Below are 12,945 nucleotides of genomic sequence, written 5' to 3'. Positions count from 1 at the left end.
TAGACTTTGAATGTTATATTGACTAAGCAAAATGGTATGAGGAAAATTTGATTAATTAACCAATAACTTGATAAAAATTTGAATCGACTAAAAACTTGATCAGGATTTAATATCAACCAAAAACTTGAGACTTAGCTAACCAAAAACTTGGTCATGAATTTAGATCACCACAAACTTGTTCAAGCGCCTAAAAATTGATTGGTAAATGAGAGAAATTTATATATGATCAAGAATTTGAATTAATAAAAACTTGTATAAGTAAGTAACAAGGCCGAAAGCCCATTCATTATATAAAAAGAAGAAAAAAACTTTTTGGTAGCCACGGATGGGATGTCAATTTTCTTTTTTTTTTAGCAAGTATATTAGAGCTCAACTCAAACTTTTTTATTTTTATTTTTGATATAATTATCTTTAAAAAATAATTAGTATATCTATTCGTATGTACATAAACTTTCTTTTTGTGAACTTCACCGACTACAAGGCTTACGGATTCCTATTCAAATTTGGTACATGCATTAATATTTTGTTAATACGCAAATGCTAATATTTACCAAATGTCATTGTTTGCGGATTTTGATAAACGATTGCACATTTAAAATTCAAATTTTACACTCATAAATTGACCTTGTAGACGTTTACGTCGTCACCTTTAGTCAAATTGCTGTTGCACATATATGATAGAAGTCATAAAAAGTAAATTGTAAATGAAAAGAAACAAGTTACATTGATCGATGCCTTGAAGAGCTATGTTGGTTTACAAAGGGTGATACTAGAAAAGGGTGTGTTTGGTTACAAGGATAAGAAAGATAACTCTAGGTCAAATAGTTAGCTAGATAGAATCATTTTGTTTTTCAAAGCTAGGATCTTGATTTTAACAATTCGAATTTCTAATACTCTCGAGACGAAACTTCTTAAATAGTCACTTATATACTTTTCATTCTTTCTAATGCCTCACAAACATTTGTCACTTTTCGAATATAAATTCATCCCTTATTGACGATATTTTTTCAAATACAAAATTAACATTGAAACCCTCTCTTCTCCTTTTTGTTCTGGGTGGCTAATAATCTGCTCGAAATTTAAATTTTGTTATATATTTTAAAAGTTTTCCTATAGGTTTTTGACATTTTGTCCTATTTTAGATTTGTTTCTCATGGAATTTTAAATTTTCCCCTTCTAAAATATTTTTTTGATACCGCATCTGCGTGAGACACTTTTAGCCCATAAGCATAGGATTGGCTATCGTTGGTATCATTTTATATCACATGCAACACAATTAAGTCATTACGTAAGGTATTTGATAACTACAAATTCGTTTGACTCGACTACCCTAGATATTAAAGATGTCTAGGGTTGAACCACCTTCATTTTTGTTCTTTGACTAGGGATGATTCGAGGACTAGTCGAGTTAATTTGGTTATAAGGTTTCTTTTTTGCGATGATAGAAAGAAATGACGTTGTAGCCTGTAATTGTTATATAACTGGTCTACGAGTGAGCTAGGAGTAGAGTGTAGAGCCAAGAAATTAAGGAAGATGCTACACAATTAGCCTGGCTACTTAAGAATTAAGGGTGTTCCTCTTCAAAATTGGTGCACAATCACATAGGCATTCCCGGAATAGCATCACTGCGGGAAATGGTAGTACTTAAAGCAACAAGGGAAAGGTGTGTTACGGTTGTATATGTTGGTGTTGACGATCCAAACTGCTATGTCAAACTTAGAGCAACAAGGGAAAGGTGTGTTACGGTTGTGGTCAACGACAATGGCAGAGATGCATCAAGGACATTATAATCAAGGAGCATTGAAGAAACATGATCATAACATGTGGTTCCTGGGACACAATTTATCAAGAAATGCATCTTTGAAGCACATTCAGAGTCTAATTCAGATAATTGTAGATCTTACAGCCGATTCAGAAATCCTTTTGAGTTTGACATGCAAACGGACGAATTAACAGATGTCCTGCACCAGGTGCTGAGTGACAATGAATCACATACTATGTTGTTTTGGATTGTCTTCAAAGTAGCAGTATCCAAATGTGGTTCTTTCTTAAGGCGTTTTCTAGGAGTTGTTCATCCAGTTAGCGGTTTACTTTTAGGTGTTCATTATTGAGGTTGGAGTTTTTGTTTCGGCTAATTTTATGTATTGTAATCTTAACTTCTTGCTACTTCTTTTCCGGTGAAATTATGTTTGCGGTTGAAGAAATCACATGCCAAATTGTCAACAGGGTTAGCATGAATTCTAACTACTATTATCATGTGCAGTTGATGTAAGATGGACATCATGTTGGCTATCTAATGAGCACTCTCTCTTTGATTGGACCGATCCCATTGACTCAAATGCAACAATATTAGTATACTATCACAAGAATAATTTTCAAAATTTCATGTATCTAAGATCTCATCTGAGTTTTAGACAGGTCAACCATGATTGCAATGAATCAAGATCTATTTGAGTCCACTACATGATCACCATGTTCTCTAACTTAAACAAGCATGAGGTATGATCCAACCCTGACATTTGACAACATTCATAATAAATAAAAAAAAATAAAAGAACTATCAAAACTATACTCTGTCATTATTTTCTGTTGTATTGTAAGCCCCTGTTGCTTGAATTTGCAGACTAAGTACAGCTTCATAAATTCATAATAACAACTCTATTAGTAAGGAAATGAAATGACAAATGACCGTTCTAAACTGATACAACAAATGTTTATCAGCTTTTCCGAATCCAAAAAATCTTATTCTTTTTACGGCCAACCGATACCTGCTGATATATGTATCTACCAGATTAGCAGAAAGTATGACAGCTTAGCCTAGAAGCTAGGACTCCTATGAAGATTAGCAGTACGAACTTGTTCTCAGCGGACTAGTCAAACTGGCGTACAAAAAGGCTTTTGGCCTAAGGATACAGGGTGAATGTGACCCATCATTCCATCAACCACGACGTTGTGGGTTAAACCTAAGTTGGAACAATGTTTGTAAGATTCTTCACATTTCAAGAAAGAAGTCAAATTAGTGAATGAAAATTGACACAAACATGTGAGAAATGGTTTTCTTTGATACAATAATCAATTCATCCAAATAAACGATTTATTTCCCATTTCATTGCTACCATCATTAGCTCAGTCACCAATTACCATAGACATCAATTAAAAGGACCAACCAAAGTGAAACAATAATAATACAATGAAAGTAAGAATTAGACATTTCATATTTGGCATTACAAAACATCACATTAACAGTAATGGGATTAAGCCAACTAATGTCTGAAATAATTGAAGAACAATTTCAGAATGTTTACAGGTTACATAGAACAAGCTAAAGTAGTCTAGATAATAAACATGTAACCAAAGTTGGCTCGAGCTATTTGTTTGCTTTCCATATATAAATTAAACGTGGCTAATAACAAGAAAAATTTCAATGCAACCAACAGGCTATGACATTTTGACAAATAAAAGAACGACACAAAATCCAAATGTATCATAACTTAGGGCACGATACCAATTCATGCGTGGAAACAACAAACTAATTCAAACATCAAAGCAGCCTATTCGGTACTCAAGATGACGGTACCTTGAAAGCTTTATATGCAGGGTGAAGCAAACCAAGTTCATCCTTCACTTCAAGAGGATTACTACTATCATTTCTAGTTTGTTTCACTCTCCTACTAGCAAGTGATTTATGTGTAAACCCATACATCTGCAGAATCTGGTTATCACCAAAATTAAATGCACGATCCATTTGTTTCAAACATCTTTCAACTGGGTAATCACCAAATTTCCCACAAGGCTTACAACCGACAAAATGAGTAACAAGCGGCCATCTATGATCACCAAGACCAGGATGGTAATTTGCAATCATTTCCTCATATTTATCAACCAAAATACCCCAATAACCGTGAAGATAATAATGATTTTCCAAATAAACCTTATTCGCCCATCTATCCTTTTGTGTAGCCAATATATAAACCATTGCCGATTGATCATCAGCTTCAAAAACTGGCCTATCTTTAAGCTCTCTAGTCAAAACCTTCCCTGCCTCCTCTCTAATCTTTCCTTTCGGCCCCATGGGAGCCCAAACATCAATCAAATCCAACGACCATTGACAATTTCTCAACAAAAAACTCCCGGTATTCAACCCAATCCAATTCTTATCATCATACACCATCTCATTCCAACCGTGCAACACCAAGTTCCTATCTTTATACCTCTCCCACGGTACCTCAAACGCCATATCAGTAAACATAGCATCACTATCCATCCACCACAAAAACTCGACCTCAGGATGACTCAACAACAACTTCCTAATCAACGGCAACTTGGCCCAAAACCCCGCCATTTCCGCATCTAACAACGCCATATTATAAAAAATCTCAATCCCATGTACCCTACAATAATCAATTTTGTTCTTAATACTCTTCAACAAGTAATGATCACCAACCGGATTCTCACACGGTTTGGGGGAACTACCAGTTACTAACAACACCCTAGGCTTACCCGCATTAACAAAATTCGGAAAACCCGGATTTTGTTTCAACCATTCCCCCCTTTGTTCATCCCAATCCGATATCTTCGGGCCGATACTATAAGGCTCATTTGGGTTCTTTTTAACATCATCATTACTAATTTCATCAACAAATAACTTATTAATATCAAATTCGGCATAACTATTACTATTACTATTAGCATTACCATCAGACGACGTCGTTTCAGTCTGAATTTCCTCCAAAACACGGCGAGGCTCAGATCGCTTTCCTCGATACTGATAAAAGGTTTCCCTGATCTCTTTAAAATCCTGTTCTGGGGTTCCGAATTTCCCGGCACCTAAGTTGCCACGTAGGACGACAATTGTAAGAACAAGACATAGGATTGTTACCTTACCATTCCGTAAAAGCCGTTGGAATTGCCGGGTCCGGCGGGTCCCAAAAATCCGATCCAACATGATTTCGGGTCGGAAAATTTTAGGGGTTTTGGTAAGAAATTTAATAAAAGTTTGTAACTTTGTACACAATAAATGATAAAATCTTGGTGGGTATTTCGGATCTTGATTCGGGTCAGAAGGATTTATGGTTTTTGGTAAGAAATTGAAATAAAGTTTGAAGCTTTAATGGAAAAAAAAGTAAAACATTGATGATAAATTCGGATCTTTAATCGGGTCAGAAGGATTTAGGGGTTTTTGGTAAGGAATTGAATGAAAGTTTGTAGCTTTATGGGATTTGAGATGAAAACAAAGTGAGATATTGTTGGATTGGTGAAAAATGGAAAGAAATCGATGGAGAAATTAAGATTAGTGAAAATGGGGTTTTGGGAATTGAGGGAACGATGAAAATGCAAAAGAAGGATTTTGGGAATTCATAGATTTAGAATGTCGGTGGAGGGAAGAAAAATGGTGGTCTAGTAGTTGCCTGGTTGGGATGATTAAGAAATTTGAAGTTATATTTGTGGTCCTTCAAGTTGTGTATAAATCGCTTTTGTTAATGAAAAAAGATATGATAGTTTGTATAAATCGATTTTGTATAACCACTTAACAACGTAAAGCTATGATCTTTTTAAGTATCATATTTATACTTATGTACTGTATCTCATAAGAGAATTCTAATTTATTATTATTGGTATAAAGTTAAGTTTGTTATGTGATAGATTTGTGTAGCTTAAGGAAAGAAAAGAATTGATCATGTTATATTTTACGAGTTTTTGGTCCTAATAACTCGACGTTATATAAGAGAGGTTAAGAGATCTTACTTTCAGATTCTACTTAATTACGAGTAAATGATAGAAAAGGACTTTCAACTTTTGTATTGGATGAAAATTAAATTTCTAACCTTTGTTTTTAGAGGTCAAGATGTTTATCACTGATATAAATCATGTTGTTTGTTTTATGCTAGATTGTTTTGATTAATACTTCACAATAAGAATCAATTTAATTATCAACTATCAACCCTTATCAACCCTTATATGGGTTTGAAATATGCTCTTTTTTTGGAATTAAAACTTGTTTTGAATCAAACATTATCAATGGAATGCAACCTATTTCTTCATTTCATTACTATATCAATAATATATGACGTGAAAATGCACAAACAAAAACCAAGCTTCATACTTTTTTACTTAGTGTCAAAAATGCAAAAATTAGAAGGTATATGGACCGATATATGAGCAACCCATTTTTGTTTGGTGTATTGGTCAAAAAAAAATTGAAAGCTGTCTATTGCTAGTATGCACGTAGCCGGACCCAAAATTACACATGAAAATGGGAGAGGGTCTACGTAGCTTCCTGTGGACCCAATTTAGTGAATCCAAATTCGGTCGACACGTTTTTGGACACAAAATACAAATACTATATTTATCCTAGCCCTAGTCCAAATAGAATTATTATTACAAATATAAATCATGCCTTTTTATAAAAGAAATATATTCCTTGGTTTATCATTTTGTAAATCAAATGTAGGAATAGACAAAAGTTTTGTCTTCACCGAAAAATATAAATAGTCAATGGGCAACAAACCTATCATGTGCGAATTGATTAAGTTGTTAAACTTGTTATAGTTTATACTTATACTGTGTTGGTCTGTAGGCTGCGAACTCAATCTCAACATAGAAATTAAATTGTTATATAATTTTGTAATATAAAAGAAAGACTATTTAATACTTTATATTAGTATGATGTAAAGACCAGTTGAGTGGTTAAAGAAAAATGATATATCTTTAAAAAAGATCATATTAATAATTTACTTGTTACCGTAAAATCAAAGAACATCTAAACTAAGAATTAATAAATGGAGGATGATACATAGTTGTATGTAACTAATAACTTAATTAAAGATCTGCGAAATGATGCAACTAATCGCTAGACTGTTGGGTTATATAACTAATTATCACAACAAATCAGAAAGCACGCAACGGAAGACAAGATCTATGTAGTTTAACTAATTAACCAAAGAATAGAATTTGTACCTTATAATGGAGAGATTGAAGACAAGAACAAGGTTTAACTTAACCTCTCTACGATTGCACACTCAACGGTGGAACGTATGTATGCTAGTACTTGATCACGAACAACCCTTTGCTTAAACCCGAAAACCTAGCTAACCTGAAAACCCTTTTTCCTAGCTAAGTGAACCGAAAATCAAAACCATTTGTGGGTTTGATTTCGGCCGAGAGAGGGAGAGAGAAAAGAGGAGAGAAAAACCCTTTGGATTTAATTGTATGTAAAACAAATAAACATAGGTTTGTATTTATAGGATTAGGAAACTTAATGACCAAGTCTTGAGGGTTTTTAAGCCCTAGTCGACCGGCCCCCCTATAGAACATTCTAGAGGGGTTTCCTAATTGTTTCCTAATTCCGAATCTTCTCCGTTAAGTCCGTTAATTAAGTACCGTTAACTTTTAACTCTTTTAACGAACCTCCGTTAGTTTTTCGTGATCAAATTAATCAATAAATTACATTTAATATATTAATTAATTTATAGTTACATTCACGTTGAGGTGTGACCCCGTAGGCTTAAATACTTTTCGGACATACGTTCATTTTACGTGATCATATTCCAACAGCTCCCACTTGAGCTCGTAACGAATGAAGGTAATAACATTGGTAAGCGTCTAGCAACACCCCAATGCTCCCAAAAACATTTAAGTACTGTTTAAATGGTCAAGACATTTATTATCCCTTTCTTCAGATACCTTTGTTAAATATGAATATAGATCGAGATCATTTCATAATTTAACAATTATGTTTCTCATTCTATAACTAATTAATGATTACCAAGTATAATCGAGGACAATCTGGATTTATTTGGGCACGGCCATGCAAACATCTTAATTAGTCCTAATGAGGGCGCCAAACGGTATCATACTTCAATTTCAAATTGAAGGAACAAATCCTATATTGACTACACATGTCAGTCATCATATTTCACGACGCTTTCTGAAAATAGCCCTTTATGTACCCCCTTATTCAGGTGAGTTAGAACTATATCAAGTAAGTACGATTCATATATGCTGACCTACTTGTGTCTCAAGTCAAAGGATCAATAAAAGTAACCATTTGCGAATTTCACTTAATGACGATGATCCATAAAGTGATAGTTCGTTAGTGGGGTAGTCCGATATGCATCCGCTATGGATATCATGTGAGTTTGGTGGGATCCATCCATTACATATTCCAAGAATATAACCAATCACTCACATTTTTCTTCGTTTAATTATATTCCCATATAATTAATCGACAATGGACAATTTAGAATATTCAATAATATATAAAATATTAAATGAAATATTCAAGGATTAAACATGAAAATATAGGACACAATTTAACATTGAATGAAATCAAACATATCAAGTACTTTATTTCATTATAGAAAATATAAGTTGTTTAACATCCCTAATCCAAATACCGTAACAACAGATTTACATGAAATAACTAGCTAATTTAAGTCCTATGCCATCGGCATGCCTTTCAAGCTTGGGCCTAGACAAAGCTTTCGTGAAAGGATCAGCTAAGTTAAAATCTGTGTGAACTTTGAGTAAATTGATCTCTCCTAGTTCGATCTGCTCTCGAACATAGTGATATCGTCTAGCATAATGCCTGGCACCTTTCTGAACTCCGGGTTCGTTGGCAATGATTAATGCACCTGTATTATCACAGTACAAATCAGTGGGTAATTCATTTGAGGGGATCACGTCGAGCCCGCTAATGAACTTCTTTATCCAGACTGCTTCCATTTCGGCTTCTGAGGCGGCAATGTACTCAGACTCTGTTGCAGACATGGCGACTGTGTTTGCTTCTTGCTTTTCCATTCCATAGCTCCTCCGTTTAAAACGAAGACGAATCCTGATTGAGACTTCATGTCATCTTTATCAGTTTGAAATCCAGCATCACAGTATCCGGTCACTTTGAGCTCTAAGTCTGGATTTCCTCCATACACCAAGAATATATCTTTAGTAGCTCGTAGGTACTTCAGAATATTTTTAACAGCAATCCAATGGCTTTCACCGGGATTCTGTTGATATCGGCTTACGATGTTTTGCGCCAACATAATAGATCCTACAGCCGAAGCATAAGGAATTCTACTCATACGCTCTACCTCACTAGGTGTAGAAGCACCTTGTTTGACAGATAAACTAAGTTTTTCTTGCATAGGTATAGACCCACGCTTAGAGTTCTCCATCTTGAATCGCTTCAAGATCTTATCAATATAAGCACTCTGACTTAGTCCAATTAATCGCCTTGATCTATCTCGATAGATTTTGATTCCAAGAATGAATGTTGCTTCTCCTAAATCTTTCATGGCAAAACACTTTCCAAGATGGGATTTAACATCTTGCAACATTGGAACGTGTTTTCCTATGATTAATATGTCATCGACATACAAGACAAGGAAAGTAACATTACTCCCACTAGCTTTGCGATATACACATGGCTCATCGGGATTTTGAACGAAACCAAACTTTTTGATTTCTTCATCAAACCGTTTATTCCAACTTCTTGATGCTTGCTTTAGTCCATAAATGGATCTTTGAAGCTTGCATACTTTGTTGGGATGTTTCGGATCAATAAAATCTTCCGGTTGATCCATATAGACTTCTTCATCCAAGTAACCATTTAAGAAGGCAGTCTTAACATCCATTTGTCATATCTCAAAATCATAGTACGCAGCTATGGCTAAGAGAATCCTAATAGCTCTAATGTCTGCGACTGGAGAAAATGTTTCTTCATAATCAACGCCGAAACGTTGAGTATAACCTTTTGCCACGAGACGAGCTTTATAGGTGTGTACATTTCCATCCATGTCAGTCTTCTTCTTGAAGATCCACTTACACCCAACAGTCTGAGCATTTTGTGGAAGATCAACCAAGCTCCAGACTTGATTGTCTTTCATGGATTTCATTTCCACCTTCGTAGCTTCAAGCCATTTATCAGATTTCGGATCTGATAATGCAGCTTCGAAATTCAGAGGCTCATCGAGATCTCCAACAACGTCTTCTTCTACCATCGGACATAGTCTTTCGGTAGGACATCTTGTCCTTTCGGACCTACGAAGTGGAATCGCTTCATTATCATCGACTTGAGGTTCATCACTTTGAACATTTTTCCCCCCAAGTTGATGATTGCTAGTATCTTCAGAAGGTGACCCATCTTTCTCTTGAATCTCATCAAGTTCTACAATCCTCCCACTGTTCTCTTGAACTAACTTCTTTTCAAAGAATTCAGCATAACGAGCAACACGAACAGTGTTTTTGGCGGGATCATAGAAGTCGTAACCCATCGTTTCCTTAGGGTATCCGACAAAGATGCACTTAGTAGTTCTGGGTTGAAGTTTGTCAGGCGTATCGCGCTTCACAAGTGCCTCACATCCCCAGACTTTTAAGTAAGACAAATTAGGGACATCACCATGCCATAATTCGTACGGTGTCTTGTCAACCTTCTTGGTTGGAACCATATTGAGAATGCGTACAACAGTCTCTAGAGCATAATCCCAAAACGAAAATGGGAGAGTTGTACGGGTCATCATTGATCTCACCATGTCTAGCAAGGTTCGATTTCTCCTTTCAGACACTCCATTATGCTGAGGAGTGTATGGAGGAGTAAGTTGTTGGACAATGCCACACGCTTTAAGATAATCCTTAAACTCTTGGCTTAAGTATTCACCACCTCGATCCAAACGAAGAATCTTGATGGATTTTCCGAGTTGATTTTCAACTTCATTCTTAAACTCTTTGAATGTTTCAAAGACTTCATGTTTATGTTTAAGCAAGTAAACATAACCATAACGACTGAAATCATCCGTAAAAGTAATGAAGTAGCTAGCTCCTTTTCTTGACATATGTCTAAATGGGCCACAAACATCGGTATGAATGAGTCCAAGAAGATCTTTAGCCCTTTCTGGCGTATGCTTAAAGGGTTTTCGTGTCATCTTGCCAAAAACACATGACTCGCATTTATCAAATGATTCATCATTCAATTTTAAGATCCCTTCACGTTGAAGTCTTTCAATGCAGTTTTTGCCAATGTGTGCCAGACGATAGTGCCAAAGATAGGTAGAGTCCAAGTCAGTCTTGGCTTCTTTGCTAACATTATACATTGAATTATTGGAAACACAATCACGCATATCAATTTCATAAATACCATTAAAAGCAATAGCATCAAAATAATGAACATTATTTTTAGAAACTGAAATATCAATATCATTAAAAACATTAATGAATCCGTTGTCTTTCAACAAATAAACTGAAATAACACCTCTAGTAATAGAAGGTGCATAATGACAATTGTCTAGAACAATAATTAAACCGGAAGGAAGAACTAAATGAAATTCTCCAATTGCTTCAACAGCTGCTGGTAGACCATTGCCCACTATCAACTGCAAAGCTCCGGGCTTCAGTTTCCTCCTTTTCCTAAGCCCCTGTAATTCATTACAGATGTGAGTTCCACAGCCAGTGTCATAAACCCACGATTTACGCTTAGTTAAGGAAAATAATTCAATTGTGAAGATACCTGAAGTACTAGCGCCGCTAGTATTCTTCTTCTTCGAGTTCAGCTCGGCAAGATACTTAGGACAGTTCCTCTTCCAGTGCACGACTTCATTACAATGATGACAGCTCTGGTCTTTAGTCGTTGTACCCCTTTTCGTTAAAGGCATTTCATTGCCCTTGGCGATTGATTGTTTTCTTTTCTGGACTTTTCCCCCTTTTCTTGCAAGAACTTGGGGTGTTGGAAATTTCTTTGGAAGCTGTTTTTCATACTCAATTATCATAGCATGGAGTTCAGTAACGGTATTACCCGTCCCATGTAAACGATAATTGCTCACAAAATTCTCAAAGTCTTTAGAAAGTGACTTGAGAATTATTCCAATCATAAATGGAGGAGCATAAGCATTATCCAGCTTTTCCAATTCCTCAAAATACATTTTCAATTTTAGTATATGAGGTCCAACTGGTGTTCCTTGCTTGTGTTGTAGGCTAAGAATTGCTTTATGCAAATCATACAAATATTGCCTTCCAACCGCGGTATCGGTTGCACTCAACTCATTAGTTGCAGCACCAATTCCAGGAACAACTAATCTCTCCTCATCAAGGACTTCATAGTTATTTAGAACCATTCTCGGTCTATGAATGAGATCATTTGAGTTTTGTCCAGAAAGACTTTTCCTTTCAATCTTTTGCCGAAAAGTATTGGTGTTTGTGGAGGGATTCATCGCCATCTACAAAACAGATTAAGTTCAAAAATCAGTATTTTCGATAATCAATCCTTGAGAAATTAATTACCCAAATGTTTATGGAATAAACAATTAATCTCATCAAGGCTAGGATCCAATTGACATGCAACCATTTCATCAGTTGATCTGCTAGAAATGATTGCACTCAAAAGGTAAGTGACGATCAGTAATTGCATTACAAGTGCAATTCCTAGAAAGTATGGGACCTACGTAAGACGCTCGATTCATCAAGCGATCTTTAGTAGTCATGTTTTGTCCCATCTTTTGCCACGGGTCAAGGTCTCACCGCTTAACTCGCTTTAAGTCGTCCAACTAAGAACGTGCAAAATTAACCACCACTGTGTACCAGTGAATGGGTTTTGCCATGCAATCGTCATTTCACCACTGTGTACCAGTGAGTAAAATAACGACCCCATGTGTCCTTGACAAATTGGATGACAATGACTTAAGTTTATTGGGTCATACAATTTGATATGTGATCAAAAAGTTATGTTTAGAAGATTCATGCATATCTTCTAAACATAATATTTAATAAAATTATTTGTATAGTCTTAGCAACACAAGAGAGCTCGGTAGCTCCATTTGAACGCACAAAGAAGCGCAAGGGCAAAGGTATGCGATAAACGCGATTTAAAAACCCGCCCTTTTAGAAGGCTAGCGCACTCCGGCTTATACCTCTCTTAGAGTTTGTTCAAATGGGTGAGCCGGTGTATCTCAAGGTCGTAGG

At 35.7% G+C, this 12,945-nt stretch overlaps 1 protein-coding gene across 1 annotated transcript; it reads right to left on the bottom strand.

Moving 5' to 3' along the window:
- Positions 1-3,186: 3,186 nt before the first annotated feature.
- LOC122599825 (xyloglucan 6-xylosyltransferase 2-like) lies at positions 3,187-5,373 on the bottom strand. Its single transcript, XM_043772412.1, has one exon. The coding sequence runs from the start codon at positions 4,943-4,945 to the stop codon at positions 3,563-3,565; it is 1,383 nt and encodes a 460-aa protein (XP_043628347.1). The 5' UTR covers positions 4,946-5,373; the 3' UTR covers positions 3,187-3,562.
- Positions 5,374-12,945: the final 7,572 nt, after the last annotated feature.

Source organism: Erigeron canadensis, chromosome 5, assembly GCF_010389155.1.
Source record: "Erigeron canadensis isolate Cc75 chromosome 5, C_canadensis_v1, whole genome shotgun sequence".
Classification (NCBI taxonomy): Eukaryota; Viridiplantae; Streptophyta; class Magnoliopsida; order Asterales; family Asteraceae; genus Erigeron; species Erigeron canadensis.
Note: the sequence above shows the minus strand (reverse complement) of the source record. Positions and strands in the feature narration are given on the sequence as shown.